Genomic DNA, 23040 nt, shown 5'->3' with positions numbered 1-23040 from the left:
ATAATGGCCTGTTAATCTACTTTAGTGATGTTGGTTGAAGGAGAAATGTTGTCCAGGTGAATTCCCCTACTCTTCTTGGAAATGCTGCCATGGGAACTTTTACATCTAGTAGACGGGACCTTGGTTTAACATCTCATTTAAAAGACGCCACCTCTGACAGTACAGCACACCCTCAGTACTGCGCTGGGAGCGTCAGCCTGGAATTTGGGCTGACGCTCCTGGTGTGGGGCTTGAACCCACAACCTTCTGACAGCAAGCTGAGAGTGCTACCCACTGAGCCTCAGCTGACATTAGCTGCACTCAGTTGGGCCAATACAACACTCAGTGCCTCTAATCTAGGGTGGAAAACAAAATCATATAGGGCTCCTGTTTCTAACAGCTCCATGGCAACTGCTACCTCTGCACCCGCTGGAAAATGCATGACTGCAAACACCAGGTGAGGGAAAGGAACAGAGATCAGGGGTCAAATAACCTGCTGCCACTCGCTGTGTAAGCAGGGCAGGGACCAACGGAACCATACAGAACACAGTTAATGTTTTAGGGCAGGAAGGGGGAGAGGAGGACAGACAGAAGAAGAGAAAATGAGAATAACATCAAAAAAAAATTTAAATGAGGCATGTGTACATTGCATGCTTCCCTGTGTTACAGAGGTGCAAACCTCTTTGCTGAGTTGTATGGCTATCGCAATGCTTTGAAGGCAGCAGCTTCCTATTCCATATCTTTCTGAACAGGATCAGGTGAATTGCACTGTAGATCTATACAGAAATACTGTGGTAAATATATCTGCTGTATACAAGTGCTTTTGTGATGTGAGATTGTGTTGGAAATTGTTGAAATTGTTCTCACATTTCCAAGACCTCATGTACACACAATGGGATTACTCAATCCTTTACCTGCAAGGTTTTTTAAATTGTGGGATGTGGGCGTCGCTGTCTAGGCCAATATTTATTGCCCATCCCTAATTTCCCTTGAGAAGGTGATGGTGAGCCACTGTCTTGAACCGCTGCAGTCCATCTGCTGTGGGTACACCCACAGTGCTGTTAGGGAGGGACTTACAGGATTTTGATCCAATGACAATGAAGGAACGGTGATATAGTTCCAAGTCAGGATGGTGTGTGACTTGGAGGGGAACTTGCAGGTGATGATGTTCCCATGTGTCTGCTGTCCTTGTCCTTCTAGGTAGAAGAGGTGGTGGGTTTGGAAGGTGCTGTCGAAGGAGCCTTGGTGAGTTGCTGCAGTGCATCTTGTATATGATACACACTGCTGCCACTGTGCGCTAGTGGTGGAGGGAGTGAATGTTGAAGGTGGTGGATGGGGTGCTGATCAAGTGGGCTGCTTTGTCCTGGATGGTGTTGAGCTTCCTAAGTGTTGTTGGAGCTACACTCATCCAGGCAAGTGGAGAGTATTCCACTACACTCCTGACTTGTGCTTTGTAAATGATGGACAGGCTTTGGGAAGTCAGGAGGTGAGTTACTCGCTGCAGAATTCCCAGCCTCCGACCTGCTCTTGTAGTCACAGAATTTATGTAGCTGCTCCAGTTCAGATTCTGGTCAATGGTAACTCCCAGGATGTTGATAGTGAGGTTTCAGCGATGGTAATGCCATTGAATGTCAAGGGGAGATGGTTATATTCTCTCTTATTGGAGATCATCATTGACTGGCACTTGCATGATGCGAATGTTACTTGCCACTTATCGGCTCGAGCCTGAATGTTGTTCAGGTCTTGCTGCATGTGGGCATGGACTGTTTCAGTATCTGAGGAGTTGCGAATGGTACTGAACATGGTGCAATCATCAGTAAACATCCCCACTTCTGACCTTATGATGGAAGGAATCATTGATGAATCAGCTGAAGATGATTGGGCCTAGGACACTACCCTGAGGCACTCCTGCACTGATGTCTTGACTGATTACACAATGACTGAGAGGCAGGGAATGGGATCATTGACTGAGGACAATGCTGAGACAGTGGTCATTTGACTCTTGGTATCTCTTACATGGTAGATCTCTGCTCTGTTCAAATCTGAGCCCTGAAGATGAAAGGTGAGGAGTGAGATTGATGATCTGCCATCTTGGATTCCTCCACCTCAGTCAATTGTAATTAAAAATAAAACAGTATTGGGAGTTGTGGTAAGTTTGTTTCTCACACAAAAAGTCTTGAATGTTCTTTAATTCAGTTTTGCTTCTTTGTTTCTTGGCTAAGGCTCAGTGAATCTCACTGCCTTTGGTTTGTTCCCTGTTACCCAGGCTCCCTTCTTCATATTGACTTAATCTCCTCTTTGATCTGTCCAATCAGAATTCGAGAAAGTACAATTCCTCCAATCTGTCATGAAATATCAGAGAGAAATATTTAATTTCCTGAGAAAACAATATCAGCAATTGCACTACTTCATCCTTTTAACCCAAGCCTTCTGCGTGTAAATATCACTGCAATTCACTTAGTGCTGAAGGCTACAGCCTTAGCCTTGTGAATGCTTTTTTTAGGGTAAATATAGGTCCCCTCATTGAAGCATCAATTAATGACAGCTTGGAGCCATCACACTGACTTTTGCTGTCCATGTTGAGTCATTAAACCTCACCCTGATTGGGGAGGAGTCCTGGGGGTTCAGGAGTTTGCTGAGAATTCGGCAGTTTCTTTGGGGTTCAGGAGTTTCTTGGGGGTTCGGGAGCTTCCTGGGGGTGTGTAAGAGTTTCCTGGCAGTTTGGGAGTTTCCTGGGGGAGGGGTGTGGTGTGGTAATTTGATAGTTTCCTGGAGGTTTGATATTTCCTGGGAGTGTGCGAGCATTTACTAGGGTTCAGGAGTTTCCAGGGGAGATTCTATAGTTTCCTGGAGATTCAATATTTTTGGGGGTGTGAGCATTTATTAGGGGTTTGGGAGTTTGCTGATGGTTCGGGAGTGTCCGGCAGGTATGAGAGTTTCCCAGGGGCTGGGGACTTTCCCAGGGGTTGGGGAATTTCCCAGGGGTTGGGGAATTTCCTCGGGGTTTGCAGTTTACTGGAGGTTTAGGAGATGCCGCTAAGCGTGCTTTTCCACATCCTTCCTGTTGTATTAACAAGTATCTTGCGACCCACTTCCATCATTCCATTCACCCACACACCTAATCTCAGTCAGAATATTTAGATCACTGTCTGAGACACTTGCTGCTTGTACTTGTAGGAGCCATGTCTCAGGCATAGGCAGAGAGATACGGACAGGTAGATGGATACACACAGACACATACCCCGATATATGGGTGGATTGATCCATACCAAGGGTGCCTACCTGTGGCAGTGCCAGCCCAAGGACAATGCCCCCCACCAGCAGCAGATGACTCTCTATCCAGATCGCTGCTTTGTCAGCACAGCCCACCGGGTGCAGGAATTTTGAGGCTTCCAGTTGGTTTAGTGATTGCTTCCCAAAACCGCACATCGTGTTGATCACCGACTGGTGGCACAGGGAGAAGAGGAGGAACAAATAAAGCATTAAACGATGATTGAGAAGGACATTTCCATAGTGGCTTGCTTGTGGGCCATGACTGGTGGCTGGAGGACGGGTCAGCTTTCTGGCAGCTGTTACTAATTCAGCTCGCCCTTGAACAGGCAAAGGCTGGAAAACTGGAGCTGGCTTTTGGGGAAATGGCACTCACATTCATATTTCAATGCATCAGTCACTTACTTTGGTGAATTTTCAATGATAGAATCATTAAGACTGCGGAATTAAACTTTTATCTATTTCAGGCGCCATGTCACGTCCCATATAGTGCGGTTATTACAAAGTTATTGCTTCTACTCTGCTCCTAAAATATGCCTCCTCGCTAGCCTCAAATGAACAGCCCCTCCTGCCCCAGTGTGTCATGACTCTGCCCTTCCAAACTTAGAGCATTTGATATGATATAACACTCAGGTAGTTTAGTATGTTACTGGTGGTGACAATGGAGGTGGTGGGAGCAAACATCAGGTGATGAATTAAGAGGAATACTTTCTACAACATTAAAATGTGCTGGCTTGTGCGATCTTTATTTTCTTCATGGATTGGTACGGTATCATGTATTGATCAAAACAGACTAAATAATAATTTGTTGATACAGCGTATGAGTAATTTGTGACATGACGTGTGCTAGTCTAACGTGCTTGGGAGGAACAGTTGACTTTGGGCCTATGGCTCCCAAAGCTCTCCACCACTGGGGGGTTTTCCTCACCTCATATAGAGTTATACAGCATAGAAACAGGCCCTTCGGCCCATCGTGTCTGTGCCGGCCATCAAGCACCTATCTATTCTAATCCCATATTCCTGCACTTGGCCTGTAGCCTTGTACGCGATGGCATTTCAAGTGCTCATCTAAATACTTCTTAAATGTTGTGAGGTACCTGCCCCCGTTGTAGATTAATTGATAGAAATTGATTGCTACGATTAGTCAACTACCCCATTGTCATGTGACAACCAGGATGGTAGAAGGTAAACTTATCTTAGTCTTTCTTTTGTCTAGACCTTCCTATGAAAGCAGTTCCACTGTTCCTGATAACATTGGACAGGGGCCATGGTCCTAAATAAGCCTAGTCACAACACTGATGCATGCTTCATGAGCTCCTCACTAAGGGAAGTCTGCACGTTGATAAAATAACTTTGCAGAACAAGTTACAATTAGTTGTGGAGCTCTCATTTCGATTTTAACAAAGCCCCTGACCGGGCTCTCGATTCTGAATAATTAAGGTCTAGAAAGGTCTAGAAAGGATCGATTCAGGTCCTTGCTGAGTTAGACGGGATCCAAATGTTAAATAAACTAGCTTAAGCATTCAGATTAGAGAGTGCAGGCAGGGCCATATTAACAGCAGTGTGAGGGTTGCACAGCTAATTTCAGGCAACACTCCAAGTAGCTATCAATTGGCCAGGGCTGAAACCAGACAGGATTCCTATGCCTGCCATTATACAGTGTTTCAGGATGGAAACAGCATTCCTGATTTTAATCATTCCACCGCTGGTGACCTTGCCTTCAGCTGCCTAGACCCTAAGCGATGGGATTCCCTCTCTAAACCTCTCTGCCTCTCTTTGTTCCTTTAAAACACTCCTTAAAACTTACCTTAAAACTTGTTCAAGCTTTTGGTCATCTGCCCCAATATTGCTTTGTGTGGCTCAGTGTCTAATTTTGCTTTATAAAACTCTTGTGAAGCACCTTGGGATGTTTGTTAGGCTAAAGGCACTATGTATAATAAACGATATTGAGTATGTGTGTGTTTTGTGTGTGTGTGTGTATGCGGATACTGGGCGACAACAGGATCTACTTATCTGCTGATGCTCACCCTCTAAACGCACACACGAATGATGACTGAGGCATTGAAAAGCTCTCAGCACTAAAGGAATCAAAACTGCAGCAATAGTTGGTGCCCTGAGAAGGGGTTAAAAGTTAGGAATTTTTTTTTTAAAAAGCTGCAGTTTTCTCGAACAGCTTACCTCACCGGGTACCAGGGTACAGCAGGAGTAAGGCACACCACAGCGCTCAGGACTGGGGTTGTTAGGGGTACAGTTGAAATACATGTTCTTCGACCAATCTTTGTAGTTAGTCCAACCGCAGCACTGAAACTGCATGAAGGTAAAGGAAGATAGGTTTTACAGGGTGTACATGACATTAACATCATCATTAACACTATTACAATAAACTCTTGTGTGTATATATGTATAATAACAGTGGTTTTATGAGCTATAGATCATATTAAGATCTTTATTAACACACTTATACATCTAGTGTAATAGCCTGCATATAGCACGACCAATATTCCTGACCAGAATGGAAATGATGGGTAATTCCCCCAAGTCAATCACTGCTGTAAGTGACTACAGACGTAATTGATATCGAGTAACTATCCTCCACTCACTGCATTTCACTGGAGAAATCACCCTGCTTTTAATGGGAGGCTTTGCTATAGTTTTGGTCGTGAGTTCTGTTTGCTGTTGTTCATAAAGACTCTTTTTAAATAGACTGCATAGTGTGAGTATTCCCAGCCAGAGCGGAGATGATTAGGTTAATCACACCTGGAGACCGCAGTGCTGATTGATTTTACACGCATAATTTATATTATGTACCTATCCTGCACTTGTTTGATGTGAGACCCGCCACACCTCAAACTCAATGTTAATAATCACTTTCTGTATCATAACAGGTTTTACAAGGGATATGTTACATTAAAATTATTATTAAACACCATTACAAAAAATTCTTATCTAAAAAATTACTAAGAATGTTACATTTATATTGTGTCAGTAAAGTAATGTTTTGTATTAATACATAAAGTCTGATAACAAGTTGTTCCATAAAATTCGGTACATAAGTCTGTCTTCATTTCAAGCTGTTTCTTTTATACAAGAGCACTGTACACATCAACTTTAACAGTAAAACATAACATAAAGAAGAACCAGCTCATAAGTTAAGAATAAAAGGGGGCTAGAGTATAAATCAGATATGTCCACACTGAATGTTAGATCCTATGATGGAAATGGAATTATTTTCTATTTACTATGATTTTCAAATACATCTGTTTAAAATGAAGGATTGTTTCTTTTCACTGAATTACTTAATGGAAGGTAGATGCTGGGAGAATGGGGATGGTAGCAACCAGAGATGGTGGGATATGGTCACCCAGATACTGCAATGGCAGCCACAATCTTCCTTCCCTCCGAGCCTACAGCTACACAGTCAGAGCATCAGTCTGAGTCAGACGGCAAGGCCCTTCAATATGCTTTACATAGAAACTGGTTTCCCATTTTACAACAACAACTAGCATTCATACATGGCCAACTTGCATTTATAGATGGCACGGTGGAGCAATTAAAATCGGGGATGTCCACAAGGTCGGAATTGGAGGAGCACATACATCTTGGAGGGTTGTCGGGCTGCAGGAGACAGATAGCTGTTAGATGGAAACAGCTACATTTGCCAGAGTGCAATGCTATTGGAGAGTTGATTGTGAAGTGTGGTTTAAGATTGGTGTCATTGACATGGGGTGAGGCAGCACTGATGTTTTGATGTCTTGTGGAAGTGAGCAGAAAGGCATGGCACTACGCTTAATGGGAAATATAGCCAAGTTAGGAATAGTAGCTTTGCTGAGCTTTGATTTTAAGTGGCAGAAACCACAATGAAATAGTTAAAAGTAAAGGCAGAGCGTGTGAGACTGTAAAGACTAGCCGACACTGGTAATTGCAAGGACATCTGTTCTTTATGGCCTGATTGTGTGACTCCCTGTGGTTTGGAACAAATGGACTCCTGTGAATCAAATGATGTCCATCCCTGTGTGAGTGATAAGGCATGCTAGGCCCCTCTTATCTTCGTGAGCTGCCACTACTTGTAGCTGCAGACTGCATGAAACACTCAGGAATGTAAACCTAATAGAGATAGCAGGATGCAGAACTCATGATCCATGTAGGGAGTGAGACCTGAATGGTTATTGATGATTCCTATGCTCTTGCTACTGGAAACAGCTACATTTGCCAGAGTGCAATGCTATTGGAGAGTTGATTGTGAAGTGTGGTTTAAGATTGGTGTCATTGACATGGGGTGAGGCAGCACTGATGTTTTGATGTCTCACTTAGTCAAAGCTGATAAGCAAAGTCATTTTCCATGTTTATGCTTTGAAATACCTAATTAAATAATGTTACTCACTTGTGTGAAATAATTATTAACATGCGATGAGTTGAAGACCCACGGGAACATAGGGTTAAGATCACAGAGTTGTTACAGAGCAGAAGGAGGTCATTCGGCCCATCGTGTCCACACTGGCTCTCTGAAAGAGCAATTTCCTCAGTTCCATTCCCCCACCTTCTCCCCATAACCCTGCACATTCTTCCTTTTCATATAACTGTCTAATTCCCTTTTGAATGCTTCAATTGAACCTGCCTCCACCACGTTCTCAGGCAGCGCATTCCAGACCTTAACCAATCGCTGCCTGCAAAAGTTTTTCCTCATGTCAGTTTTGCTTCTCTTACCAAATACGTTAAATCTGTGCCCTCTCGTTCTTGACCCTTTCATGAATGGGAACAGTTTCTCTCTATCTACTCTGTCCAGACCCCTCATGATTTTGAATACCTCTATCAAATCACCTCTCTGCCTTCCCTTCTCCAAGGAAAACAGTCATAACTTCTCCAATCTATCTTCATAACTGAAATTCCTCATCCCTGGAACCATTCTCGTGAATCTTTTCCGTACTCTCTCCAATGCCCTCACAGCTTTCCTAAACTGCCCAGAACTGGGCGCTATACTCCAGCTGAGGCCGAACTAGTGTCTTATACAAGTTTAACATAACTTCTTTGCTCTTGTACTCTATGGCCCTATTAATGAAGCCCAGGATTCTGTATGCTTTATTAACCACTCTCTCAACCTGTCTTGCCACCTTCAATGATTTATGCACATATACACCCAGGTCCCTCTGCTCCTGCACCCCCTTTAGAATTATACCCTTTACTCTATATTGTCTGTCCATGTTCTTCCTACCAAAATGAATCACTTCACATTTCTCTGCATTGAACTTCATCTGCCACCTGTCTGCCCATTCCACCAACTTGCCTATGTCCTTTTGCAGTCCTACACTATCCTGCTCACAGTTCTCAATGCTTCCATGTTTCGTATCATCTGCAAACTTTGAAATTGTGCCCCGTACACCAAGTCTAGGTCACTAATATATATCAGAGATATAAGATAATAGATGGCTAGCTAGTTACTGCAAGGTGAAGAGAATTTACATTACAGTAAACCTCTCCGCCTCTCCACCTCTCACTTCTCCTTTAAAACACTCTTAAAATCTACCTCTTTGACCAAGTTTTTAGTGACCTGACCCAACAGCTCTTTACGTGGTTTGGTGGCAAATTTTATCTGATTCTGTGAAGCGCCTTGGGATGTTTTATTACATTGAAAGGTGCTATGTAAACATAAGTTGTAGTTATTGTTGCAGAAGGGTCGCTGAGATGCATTGGTCTAGAAATTTGGGAGCTGTCTTTTTTTTTGGTGGTGAGGTAGGATGGTGGGGTGGGGGGAGGGGTAAGTATCCTGGGCCAGCATGTTAAATATATTGGATCTTATTGTCACAGAGCCGGCGTGGCACAACAGCACTTAGATGTGGCTCTGGGGGTCGGGTCAGGGGTCTGCAATCAAAGGTCAAGGGGGGCCTACAGTCCATGATTGATAAGTGCACCAATATGCAATGCCACAGTATGGGAGAGCACTGGTTTAATTCTACCCTCCCTCTTCTCCCTTCATTGTCTACCTCCTAATCAGAAAGTCTGTTCAGAATAGGGGTCAGGCATCTCCCTGCAAGGGGTATCCTCACCCCACCGGACTGGAATCATATACTTTCTGCTGGTTGGTGTAGATGGGCGCTTGAGGGCTGTCAGGCTAGCTGCAGGCTGATGAAGGCTCTGATCCTAGTGGAAGGGTACGGCTCCTTTAAGAACGACCCTTTAAAAGGTAATTGGACATGGAGTAGGAGGAGACATGACCCTGTCAGCTGACGTTTAAAGGGTGAGATTCAAGGGAAGAGCTGAAAGATGTTCTGTGTGGCCTAGCTTTGTATATTAAGAAAAAGGAAAGATATTTGGAACTTGGCTTGTTCAAGAACTACTGTTTGTAGGGGAAAGGAGGGTTGGAGGCAGGGAAAAGGTCAGAGACAAGGGAAAAGAGAGTTGAAGATGGGGAAACTAGGTTCTGAGACAATAGAGCCTTGGAACTGGCTAAAGGGCAATATGGGGTTAGCCACTGAAAAGCCCTCTTGGTGGCAGGTGCAGGTGACACTTCACTGGGGGGAATTAATATCCTTTTAAAGAAAAAGGTCAGCTTATACAAACATATAAATTAGGAGCAGGAGTAGGCCACTCACCCCCTCGAGCCTTCTCTGCCATTCAACAAGATCATGGCTGATCTGATTGAAACTTCAACTCCACATTCCTGCCTACCCCCGATAACCTTTCAGCCCTTTGCTTATCAAGAATTTGTCTACTTCTGTCTTAAAAATATTCAAAGACTCTGCTTCCATCGCCTTTTGAGGAAGAGAGTTCCAAAGACTCATGACCTTCTGAGAGAAAAAATTTCTCCTCATCTCTGTCTTAAATGGGTGACCCCTTATTTTTAAACAGTGACCCCTAGTTCTAGATTCTTCCACAAGGGGAAACATCCTTTCCACATCCAGCTTATCTAGATTGTCCCATCATTTGTAGTAGTTTTTTTAAAGTTGTGAAAATACGATGACAATCTATAATGCAGGGATTCACTAAAGTTGTAAAAAGTAAGGAAAAACAAGAAAAAACACAGAAGAACTCCTCAGGTGGTGCCAAGTTGGCTCTGATAGCTTGATAAGGGGGAGGCTGTGGCATAGTGGTAATGTCACTAGACTAGTAACTCAGAGCCCCACGCTAATGCTCTGGGGACATGGGTTTGAATCTCACCATGACAGATGGTGGAATTTGAATTCAATTAATAAATCTGGAATTAAAAAGCTGGTCTAGTGGTGACCATGAAACCATTGTCTATTGTTGTAAAAACTCATCTGGCTCACTAATGTCCATTAGGGAAGGAAATCTGCTGTCCTTACCTGGTCTGGCTCCAGACCCACAACAATGTGGTTGACTCTTAAATACCCTCTGAAATGGCCTAGCAAGCCACTCAGTTGTATCAAACTGCTACAAAGTCGAAGAAACTGAGTGAAACCGGATGGACCACCCAGCATCGACCGAGGCACTGGAAATGACAATGGCAAACACAGCCCTGTCGACCCTGCAAAGTCCTTCTTACTAATATCTGATGACTTGTGCCAAAGTTGGGAGAGCTGCCCCACAGACTAGTCAAGCAACAGCTTGACACAGTCATACTCACGGAATCATATCTTACGGTTAATGTCCCAGACACCACCATCACCATCCCTGGGTATGTCCTGTCCCACCGGCAAGACAGACCCAGCAGAGGTGGCGGCACAGTGGTATACAGTCAGGAGGGAGTTGCCCTGGGAGTCCTCAACATTAATTCCAGACCCCATGAAATCTCAATGTATTCAGGTCAAACAAGGAAACTTCCTGCTGATTACCCCCTACCACCCCCCCCTCGGCTGATAAATCAGTGCTTCTCCATGTTGAACACCAATTGGAAGAAGCACTGAGGGTAGCAAGGGCACAAAATGTACTCTGGGTGGGGGACTTCAATGTCCATCACCAAGAATGACTCGGTAGCAGCACTACTGGCTGAGACCTAAAGGGCATAGCTGCTAGACTGAGTCTATGGCAGGTGGTGAGGGAACCAACAAGAGGGAAAAACCTACTTGACCTCGTCCTCACCAATCTACCTGTCACAGATGCATCTGTCCATGACAGTATTGGTAAGAGTGACCACCGCAGTCCTTGTGGAGACAAAGTCCTGTCTTCACACTGAGGGTACCACCATCATGTTTGTGGCACTACCACCATGCTAAATGGGATAGATTGCAAACAGATATAGCAACTCAAAACTGGGCATCACATGAGGCACTGTGGGCCATCAGCAGCAGCAGAATTGTATTGAACCACAATCTGTAACCTCATGGCTGGCATATCCCCCAATCTACCCATTACCATCAAGCCAGAGTACCAACCCTGATTCAATGAATTAAAAGCAAAATACTGCAGATGCTGGAAATCTGAAATAAAAACAAGAGATGCTGGAAATACTCAGCAGGTCTGGCAGCATCTGTGGAGGGAGAAACAGAGTTAACGTTTCAGGTCAGTGACTGGAGTTCTGATGAAGGGTCACTGACCTGAAACGTTAACTCTGTTTCTCTCTCCACAGATGCTACCAGACCTGCTGAGTATTTCCAGCATTTTTTGTTTTTATTCCTGTTTCAATGAAGACTCCAGGAAGGCATGCCAGGAACAGCATCAGGCATACCTAAAAATGAGTTGTCAGCCCGGTGAAGCTACAACACAGGACTACTTGTATGCCAAACAGCAAAAGCAGCATGTTATAGACAGAGCTAAGTGATCCCACAACCAACGGAGGTGCGAGAGCGAGCTTACAGCTGGGAAGTCAATTTCAGTGGAAGTTTAAAAGTTAATTCCCTTTTGTTTTCGGAGGACCAGGGGACTGCTGGGTAAGTAAAAACTATATATTTGGGTGGTGGCTGTACCTGAGACACTACACGTGTAGTGTCTCCCACCCACCCTCCTCCTCTAACCAAAAAAAAAGGACTCTGTTGTGTTGATAAGGTAAGCTTTTTATTTAAGAAGTTCTGTCTGTTGGATTGCTAACCTAACAAGTTTTGACATTTTTTTTGGTTTTTCAGTAGATTTGTTGGGAATTTAGAATAGAGGGAATGGAAGTTAAGGCAGTTGTATGTTCCTCCTGCAGAATGTGGGAGGTAAGGGTCGCCAAGAGTGTCCCTGCTGACTGCATCTGCGGGAAGTGCACCCAACTCCAGCTCCTCGAGAACCGCGTTAGGGAACTGGAGCTGGAGCTGGATGAACTTCGGATCATTCGGGAGGCGGAGGGGGTTATTGAGAGGAGTTATGGGGAGGTAGTCACACCTCAGGTAAAAGAAGTAGGTAGATGGGTTACCGTCAGGGGAGGGAGAGAGAACCAGCAGGCAGTGCAGGGATCCCCTGTGGCCGTTTCCCTCAACAACAGGTATACCGTTTTGGATACTGTTGTGGGGGACGACTTACCAGGGGTAAGCAATGGGGTACAGGTATCTGGCACAGAGTCTGTCCCTGTTGCTCAGAAGGGAAGGGGAAAGAGGAGCAGAGCATTAGTCATTGGGGACTCCATAGTTAGGGGAACAGATAGGAGGTTCTGTGGGAACGAGAGAGACTCACGGTTGGTATGTTGCCTCCCAGGTGCCAGGGTTCGTGATGTCTCGGATCGTGTTTTTGGGATCCTTAAGGGGGAGGGGGAGCAGCCCCGTCGTGGTCCACATAGGCACCAACGACATAGGTAGGAAGAGAGATGGGGATTTAAGACAGAAATTCAGGGAGCTAAGGTGGAAGCTTAGAGCGAGAACAAACAGAGTTGTTATCTCTGGGTTGTTGCCTGTGCCACGTGATAGCGAAGCGAGGAATAGGGAGAGAGAGGAGTTGAACACGTGGCTGCAGGGATGGTGTAGGAGGGAGGGTTTTGGTTTCCTGGATAATTGGGGCTCTTTCTGGGGTAGGTGGGACCTCTACAAACAGGATGGTCTTCACCTGAACCAGAGGGGTACCAATATCCTGGGGGGGAGATTTGCTAGTGCTCTTCGGGGGGGTTGAATGGGAACCTAAAATGTAGTGCCAGTGTACAGGATGTTGAGAGTAGTGAGGTCAGGGATAAGGTTACAAGGACGCAAGAGGGCACTGGCAAGCAAGAACCTGGTTTAAAGTGTGTCTACTTCAACGCCAGGAGCATCCGGAATAAGGTGGGTGAGCTTGCAGCATGGGTTGGTACCTGGGATCTTGATGTAGTGGTCATTTTGGAGACATGGGTAGAGCAGGGGCAGATATGGATGTTGCAGGTTCCGGGATTTAGATGTTTCAGTAAGAACAGAGAAGATGGTAAAAGAGGGGGGGGTGTGGCATTGTTAATCAAGGAGAGTATTACAGCGACAGAAAGGACGTTTGAGGACTCGTCTACTGAGGTAGTATGGGCCGAGGTTAGAAACAAGAGAGGTGAGGTCACCCTGTTGGGAGTCTTTTATAGACCTCCAAATAGTTCCAGAGATGTAGAGGAAAGGATAGCGAAGATGATTCTCGACAGGGGCGAGAGTAACAGGGTAGTTGTTATGGGGGACTTTAACTTTCCAAATATCGACTGGAAATACTATAGTTTGAGTACTTTAGATGGGTCAGTTTTTGTCCAGTGTGTGCAGGAGGGTTTTCTGACACAGTATGTAGACAGGCCAACCAGGGGCGATGCCACATTGGATTTGGTACTGGGTAATGAACCCGGCCAGGTGTTAGATTTAGATGTAGGTGAGCACTTTGGTGATAGTGATTTTGGAAAGTGTGAAAATAGATAAGTCCCCTGGGCCAGATGGGATTTATCCTAGGATTCCCTGGGAAGCTAGGGAGGAGATTGCAGAGCCTTTGTCCTTGATCTTTATGTCGTCATTGTCGACAGGAATAGTGCCGGAAGACTGGAGGATAGCAAATGTTGTCCCCTTGTTCAAGAAGGGGAGTAGAGACAGCCCTGGTACTTCTAGACCTGTGAGCCTTACTTCGGTTGTGGGTAAAATGTTGGAAAAGGTTATAAGAGACAGGATTTATAATCATCTTGAAAAGAATAAGTTCATTAGCGATAGTCAGCACGGTTTTGTGATGGGTAGGTCGTGCCTCACAAACCTTATTGAGTTTTTCGAGAAGGTGACCAAACAGGTGGATGAGGGTAAAGCAGTGGATGTGGTGTATATGGATTTCAGTAAGGCGTTTGATAAGGTTCCCCACGGTAGGCTATTGCAGAAAATACGGAAGTATGGGGTTGAAAGTGATTTAGAGCTTTGGATCAGAAATTGGCTAGCTGAAAGAAGACAGAGGGTGGTGGTTGATGGCAAATGTTCATCCTGGAGTTTAGTTACTAGTGGTGTACCGCAAGGATCTGTTTTGGGGCCACTGCTGTTTGTCATTTTTATAAATGACCTGGAAGAGGGTGTAGAAGGGTGGGGTAGTAAATTTGCGGATGACACTAAGGTCGGTGGAGTTGTGGATAGTGCCGAAGGATGTTGTAGGGTACAGAGGGACATAGATAGGCTGCAGGGCTGGGCTGAGAGATGGCAAATGGAGTTTAATGCGGAAAAGTGCGAGGTGATTCACTTTGGAAGGAGTAACAGGAATGCAGAGTACTGGGCTAATGGGAAGATTCTTGGTAGTGTAGATGAACAGAGAGATCTTGGTGTCCAGGTGCATAAATCCCTGAAGGTTGCTACCCAGGTTAATAGGGCTGTTAAGAAGGCATATGGTGTGTTAGCTTTTATTAGTAGGGGGATCGAGTTTCGGAGCCACGAGGTCATGCTGCAGCTGTACAAAACTCTGGTGAGACCGCACCTGGAGTATTGCGTGCAGTTCTGGTCACCACATTATGGGAAGGATGTGGAAGCTATGGAAAGGGTGCAGAGGAGATTTACTAGGATGTTGCCTGGTATGGAGGGAAGGTCTTACGAGGAAAGGCTGAGGGACTTGAGGTTGTTTTCGTTGGAGAGAAGGAGGAGGAGAGGTGACTTAATAGAGACATATAAGATAATCAGAGGGGTAGATAGGGTGGATAGTGAGCGTCTTTTTCCTCGGATGGTGATGGCAAACACGAGGGGACATAGCTTTAAGTTGAGGGGTGATAGATATAGGACAGATGTCAGAGGTAGTTTCTTTACACAGAGAGTAGTAGGGGCGTGGAACGCCCTGCCTGCAACAGTAGTAGACTCGCCAACTTTAAGGGCATTTAAGTGGTCATTGGATAGACATATGGATGAAAATGGAATAGTGTAGGTCAGATGGTTTCACAGGTCGGTGCAACATCGAGGGCCGAAGGGCCTGTACTGCGCTGTAATGTTCTAATGTTCTAATTCTAATTCTAATCTAGGCTCTGCAGTCCTGTCACATCCAGTCGTGAATGGTGGTGGACAATTAAACAACTAACTGGAGGATGTGGCTCCACAAATATCCCCCTCCTTAATGATGGGGGAACCCAGCACATTAGTGCAAAAGATAAGGCAGAAGCATTTGCATCCACCTTCAGCCAGAAGTGCCATAGAGTCATAGAGTCGTACAGCATAGAAACAGGCCCTTCGGCCCACCGCGTCCATGCCGACCATAATGCCTATCTATACTAATCCTACCTGCCTGCATTAATTCCATATCCCTCTATGCCTTGCTCATTCAAGTACCTGTCCAGATGCCTCTTAAATGTCGCTACTGTTCCTGCCTCCACCACCTCCTCAGGCAGCTATTCCAGTTACCCACTATTCTTTGTGTGAAAAATTTACCTCTTTGATCCCCTTTAAACCTCCTCCCTCTCACCTTAAATCTATGCCCTCTAGTTTTAGTCACCCCTACCATGGGAAACAGACTCTGGCTATCTACCCTATCTATGCCTCTCGTAATTTTATTTACCTCTATTATGTCCCCTCTCAACCTCCTTCACTCCAGGGAAAACAGACCCAGCCTATCCAATCTCTCTTTATAACTCAAGCCCTCCAAACCAGGCAACATCCTTGTGAATCTTTTCTGCACCCTCTCAAGCTTATTCACATCTTTCCTGTGGTGCGGCGACCAGAACTGCACACAGTACTCCAAATGCGGCCTAACCAACGTTATGTACAACTGTAACATGACGTCCCAACTCTTGTACTCAATGCCTCGGCTGATGAAGGCAAGCATGCCATACGCCTTCTTCACCACCCTGTCTACCTGTGTTGCCACTTTCAGGGAACTATGTACTTGCACCCCAAGGTCTCTCTGTTCAACAACACACCCCAGGGCCCTGCCATTCACTGTATATGTCCTGCCCTGGTTTAACTTTCCAAAATGCATCAGTTCCCACTTGTCTGCATTAAATTCCATTTACCAGTCCCTTGCTCACTTTCCCAGTTTATCTATATCCTGTTGTAACCTTAGACAACCTTCTTCACTGTCCACTATGCCACCAATTTTGGTGTCATCTGCAAACTTACTAATCATGCCCCTTACATTCACATCCAAGTCATTAATATATATGACAAACAACAGAGGGCCCAGCACCGATCCCTGCGGCACACCACTGGTCACCGGCCTCCAATCTGAAAAACAACCCTCCACTACCGCCCTCTGACTCCTATCACCATGCCAATTTTGTATCCAATTTGCTAGCTCACACTGGATCCCAGGTGTTTGAACCTTCTGGACCAGCCTACCATGTGGGACCTTGTCAAACGCCTTGCTAAAGTCCATGTAGACAACGTCCATCACCCTGCCCTCGTCAATCCTCTTGGTCACCTCCTCGAAAAACTCAATCAAATTCGTGAGACATGATTTCCCACGCACAAAGCCATACTGACTATCCCTAATCAGACCATGCCTTTCCAGATGCATATAGATCCTGTCTGTCAGAATCCCTTCCAATAACTTTCCCACCACTGATGTAAGGCTCACCGGACTGTAGTTCCCTGGTTTATCCCTGCTACCCTTCTTAAATTAAGGCACAACATTAGCTATCCTCCAGTCTTCCGTTACCTTACCCATGGCTAACCATGATACAAAAATCTCTGCCAGGGCCCCAGCGATCTCCTCCCTTGCTTCCCATAGTATCCTCGGATACATCTGGTCAGGCCCTGGGGATTTATCCACCTTAAAAACCTCCAACACCTCCTCCTTTGTAATGTTGATATGCTCCAGGATATCGGTGTTCCCTCCCTTGAACTCACTAGCTTCCATGACCTTCTCCACGGTAAATACGGACAAGAAATATTCATTTAAGACCTCGCCCATTTCCCGTGGCTCCACACATAGATTGCCACACTGATCCTTAAGGGGACCTACTCTCTCCCTAGCTACCCTTTTACTCTTAATATACTTATAGAATCTTTTAGGCTTCTCCTTTATCTTATCTGCCAGGGAAATCTCATGGCCCCTTTTCACCCTCCTAATTTCTTTCTTAAGTGTACTCCTACATCCCCTATACTCCTCGAGGGACTTGCTCGATCCCAGCTGCCTATACCTGACATATGCCTCCTTCTTTGTCCCTGACCAGACCCGTAATATCCCTCATCAACCAAGGTTCCCTAAACCTGCCAGCCTTGCCCTTCCATCTAACAGGAACATGCCTGCCCTGAACTCTTCCTATCTCACTTTTAAAAGCCTCCCACTTGCCGGACGTCCCTTTACCTGTAAAAAGCCTCTCCCATTCAACTTTTGAGAGTTCCTGTCTGATGCCATCGAAATTAGCCTTCCCCCAATTTAGGATTTCAACCTGAGGACCAGTCCTATCCTTTTCCATAACTATCTTGAAGGTAATAGAGTTATGGTCGCTGGTCCCAAAGTGCTCTCCCACTGACACATCAACTACCTGCCCATCCTCATTTCCTCAGAGGAGGTCGAGTGTAGCCCCTTCTCTAGTAGGGCCATCCACGTACTGCTTCAGAAAACTATCCTGGACACACTTAACAAATTCTTCCCCATCTGATCCCTTAGCACTAAGGCAGTCCCAGTCAATATTAGGGAAGTTAAAATCACCTACTATTACAACCCTATAATTCCTACACCTATCTGTGATTATATATATGCTCCTCCAATTCCCTCTGACTATTGGGAGGCCTATAGTATAATCCCATAAAAGTGATCACCCCTTTCTTATTTCTAAGTTCTACCCTTATGGCCTCGCTGGACCTTCCCCCCGGGATATCCTCTCTAAGTACTGCCGTGATGTCCTCCCTAATCAATAGTGCAACTCCCCCTCCTCTCTTACCTCCACCTCTGTCACGCCGGAAAGATCAGTACCCCGGAACATTGAGCTGCCAGTCCTGCCCATCCCTCAACCACGTTTCCGTAATAGCTATAATATCACAATCCCATGTACCGATCCATGCCGAGTGGATAATTCATCTCGGCGCCTCCTGAGGTCCCCAGCATCACAGATGCCAGTCGTCAGCCAATCTGATTCACTCCACGTGATATCAAGAAACAGCTGAAGGTATTGGATATTGCAAAGGCTATGGGGCCTGACAACATTCCGGCAATAGTACTGAAGACTTGTGTTCCAGAACTAGCCGCGCACCTAGCAAAGCTGTTCCACTACAGCTACAACACTGGCATCTACCTGGCAATGTGGAAAAGTGCCCAGGTATGTCCTATGCACAAAAAGCAGGACAAATTCAACCCGGCCAGTTACCGCCCCATCAGTCTACCCCCAATCATCAGCAAAGTGATGGAAGGGGTCGTCGACAGTGCGATCAAGCAGTATTTGCTCAGCGATAACCTGTTCCCTGATGCTCAGTTTGGGTTCCGCCAGGGCCACTCAGATCCTGACCTCATTACAACCTTAGTCCAAACATGGACAAAAGAGCTGAACTCCAGAGGTGAGGTGAGAGTGACTGCCCTTGACATCAAGGCAGCATTTGACCAAGTATCGCATTAAGGAGCCCTAGCAAAACCAGAGTCAATGGGAATCAGGGGGGAAACTGTTTGTTGGTTGGAGTCATACCTAGCACAACGGAAGATGATTGTGGTTGTTGGAGGTCAATCATCTGAGCTCCAGGACATCACTACAGAAGTTCTTCAGGGTAATGTCATAGGCCCAACCATCTTTAGCTTCAATGACCTTCCCTCCATCATAAGGTCAGAAGTGGGGATGTTTGCTGATGATTGTACAATGTTCAGCACCATTTGTGACTCCTCAGATACTGAAGCAACCCATGTCCCTATGCAGAAAGACCTGGACAATATCCAGGCTTGGGCTGATAAGTGGCAAGTAACATTCGTACCACACAAGTGCCAGGCAATGACTATCTCAAACAAGAGAGAATCTAACCATCTCTCCTTGACGTTCAATGGCATTATCATCGCTGAATCCCTTTCTATCAACATCCTGGGGTCACCATTGACCAGAAACTGAACTGGACCAGCCACATAAATGCTGCGGCTACAAGAGCAGGTCAGAGGCTGGGAATTCTGCGGCGATTCTCCCCAATACCTGTCCACCATTTACAAGGCACAAGTCAGGAATACTCTCCACTTGCCTGCATGGACTCAGCTCCAACAACACTCAAGAAGCTCAACACCATCCAGGGCAAAGCAGCCCACTTGATTGAAACCCCATCCACCATTCACTCCCTCCGCCACTGACGCACAGTGGCAGCAGTGTGTATCATCTACAAGATGCACTGCAGCAACTCACCAAGGCTCCTTCGACAGCACCTTCCAAACCCACGACCTCTACCACCTAGAAGGACAAGGGCAGCAGATGCACAGGAACACCACCACCTGCAAGTTCCCCTTCAAGCCACACACCATCCTGACTTGGAACTATATCGCCGTTCCTTCACTGTCACTGGGTCAAAATCCTGGAACCCCCTCCCTAACAGCACTGTGGGTGTACCTACACCCCGAGGACTGCAGTGGTTCAAGAAGGCAGCTCATCACCACCTTCTCAAGGGCAATTAAGGGTGGGCAATAAATGCTGGCCTAACCAGCCGTGCCCACATCCCCCGAACAAATAAAAAAAAATGATTGTAGCAGATAGGGAAAACCCAGGGATGTGAAATGTTCTACAATTTTAAGGCTACTTCCTCTGTGTTTGCCTTTGTATATTCATACAACCAGGATTAATTTGTGTTTAGAATCAATATGATTTTAGACTATTTTCAACTGCTGTTTTTTTTGCGGGCAGCCAGCAATTGGAAATCACCCCCGAAGAATCATTTGGGGGACTAGAAAAGATACAACACAAACCAAAATGTACAAGAAATCAGTGCTGCTATCTCACTCTGAAAATAATTAGTGCCATTACCTCTCTCTGAATATAGTCGATTAGATTCTGCAGGTCAATATCATCTCTGTAATGGACAATGGCTTTCTTGATGAATTTGCTCACTGTCTCTTCAGCCTATGAACAGAAGACAAGATCAAAGTGCTTGGTGTCAGAAATTCCAACAAGGGTAGTGTATTAATAGTTTACATAAAAGTCTTTGTATTAAAAATCAAATCGGCAAAAATGGGTACTGGTTTTGGAGATTCTGGGTAGGTGTGTCTTTGAATGTAAGAAGCAGCAATGTTAGTTATTTCTGCTGTAGCCTCTTCAGGAACTTTTGGAGCTTGAAGTTAAATGTTAAGTACAAGCTTATAGGTGTCAGCATTACTCAGTTAGTAGCACTCTTGCCTCTGAATTAGAAGGTTGTGGGTTCAAGTCCCACTCTAGAGACTTGAGCGCACAATCTAAACTGACATGTCAGCACAGTATTGTGAGAGTGCTGCACTGTCAGAGGTGCTGCCTTTCAGATGAGGTATTAAACTGAGGCCTTATCTTCTTGCTCAGGTGATGTAAAGGATGCCAGGATGCTATTTTGAAGAACAGCAGGGGAATTTCAAGGGAACACCAATATGTCACGGTGCAGCACATTTAATCCTCTTCTCCCCTCACCAGCCAGTAAAATATTTTTGATTATATTTCTCCTGAGGGTCATCAGGAGAACCCCTTGGCTCTTCTTTGAATTGAACCGTTGGGCGTTTTATGTCCATACGAACCATCAGAACAAGTAGACAATGGTTTAATGTATCTTCCAAAAGATGGCACATCCAGCAATGTAGCATTACCTGAATTTTCCATCTCTGAGGTAAGAGTATAACATGCTGAGCTAGAAAGAAAATAAAAACCTCCAAACCAGGTCTGTATAAGGCCAAAGCTTTCCTTAATTGTTGCTCGATCTGACTGCAATATAACTCTTTACATCGATTTGAATTACATAGACTTTGCAGAACAGAAACAGATCTTAGGCATTTATGCTCCACATAAGCCTCCACCCACTTTACTTCATCTAAACTTATCAGCATATCCTCCCCTCCCTTTCTCCCATGTCCTTGTCTAGTTTCCCCGTAAATGCATCTATACTATTCACTACAACTATTCCTTGTGGTATTGAGTTCCACATTCGAACCACTCTCTGTGTAAAGACGTTTCTCCAGAATTCCTTATTGAATTTATTAGTAACTATCTCATACTCAAGACCCTTAGTCTTAGACTTCCCCACAAGTGGAAACATCTTCTCTACATCTACCCCATCAAATTCTTTCACAATATTAAAAACCTCTATCATGCCACCCCTCAGCCTTCTCTTTTCTAGAGAGAAGCGCCCCAGCCTCTTCAAGCTTTCACCAGTTTATAGAAGGCAATTGAAACAGGGTCACACAATTTTTGTTAAAAAATGTCAGGTAAGAACAAAACAAGGCTACAAGACCTCTTTATCAGATGTGAGCAGAGGCAGAATAGCTCCATTGATTGGGCATGAGATTCTTTGTGAGTCTTAAGGAAGAAAGGAAGCTATGTAATACAGTGCATTGGAACTGTTCACGGGGCACTCGGAGAATCTCTTGACAACCCATATTGCTAGTCCTGATGCTTTCATGATCCAGGAGGGAACTTCCAACCCAGCACTGCATGCCCACCGTACGATTACCTTATCAGAGTAGACAAATCCCAGGACTCCAACCGCCAACTGTACCAAGAAAAGGACCGTCAGGCTCACCGAAAACTGTGAAGAAAATAAAATTCACAAAGCCATGTTTGTGACAGAGTAGTTAGAGCAGTACTGACTATTGTTATGGCAAGTGATTTATTATCTCTCAGGTGTCCTCGTACACCCGCATTTTCACAGTTACCGAGAGTCCTTGTGCAGAATTGTGGAACTGTGTCAGAAAATTATGCTATGTGCAAAGTATTTGATAACTGTGGGATTTCAAATGGTCACTCATTATAGAGTAGGTATTGGTGTTGCAGTTCAGAAGAGAATAACCTTCATCACATATTGTAACAATGGCCTGAAATCTTGCCTTTCTGCTTGGCAGGTTGTGGTTGGCACTGTAGGCAGGGAAAACACCATAGCTACTGATCCCTAAAATATACTTGATGGGATTAATGTCAACATCAAAACTTCACATGTTTATGCAGCATAATTCTATCAGCATTGTTGGTTCATTGTACCTGCAGAATGTTCAAGCTTCACACTCCCACTGCAGTCCGTGAAGATATGTGACTAGAGAGGCTGGCACTTTACAAAGCAGGACAGATAGGAATGAGCAGGGCCTTTGAAGTACAAGATCAAGGAGCTCCGGGGACTGGGAGCATGACAGACGGAAGGCAGGGTGTCGGGCTATACCTGTGAAGGGGTAGATCTCAATCCCAATGTCTAATATTGCTATAAGGAAAGAAGGGAGTGAATTGAGCTGAGGCCAGAAAAAGATTTCTCGCATTAATAATTCATCAGCCACTTCTTGTGACTCAACCACACATGGCTGAAAAAAGCATAAAAGGGTGGAAGGTCAGCCAAAGTCAGAAAAAAAGTCAGCAAGGAGATACTTTATTTGAACAGTAAAGGTTACAGGATAGAGAAAGCAGACTGCCACAGGAAGGAAGGG

General features: G+C 45.1%; 1 protein-coding gene across 1 annotated transcript in view; it reads right to left on the bottom strand.

Annotated features, from left to right (window-relative positions):
- Positions 1–2088: 2088 nt before the first annotated feature.
- Positions 2089–23040, bottom strand: part of tspan33b (tetraspanin 33b) — a 49246-nt gene continuing 28294 nt past the window's right edge. The window contains exons 4-8 of the mRNA XM_068044164.1: positions 22083–22157; positions 20420–20515; positions 5428–5556; positions 3262–3423; positions 2089–2321 (exon numbers count right to left, since the gene is read on the bottom strand). Of these exons, the coding sequence (XP_067900265.1) occupies positions 2256–2321; positions 3262–3423; positions 5428–5556; positions 20420–20515; positions 22083–22157 (528 nt within the window). The 3' untranslated portion in view covers positions 2089–2255. The remainder of the gene's footprint in view (positions 2322–3261; positions 3424–5427; positions 5557–20419; positions 20516–22082; positions 22158–23040) is intronic.

This window comes from Heterodontus francisci, chromosome 13 (genome assembly GCF_036365525.1).
Source record: "Heterodontus francisci isolate sHetFra1 chromosome 13, sHetFra1.hap1, whole genome shotgun sequence".
Classification (NCBI taxonomy): Eukaryota; Metazoa; Chordata; class Chondrichthyes; order Heterodontiformes; family Heterodontidae; genus Heterodontus; species Heterodontus francisci.
This window is presented reverse-complemented; position numbering and strand designations above follow the sequence as displayed.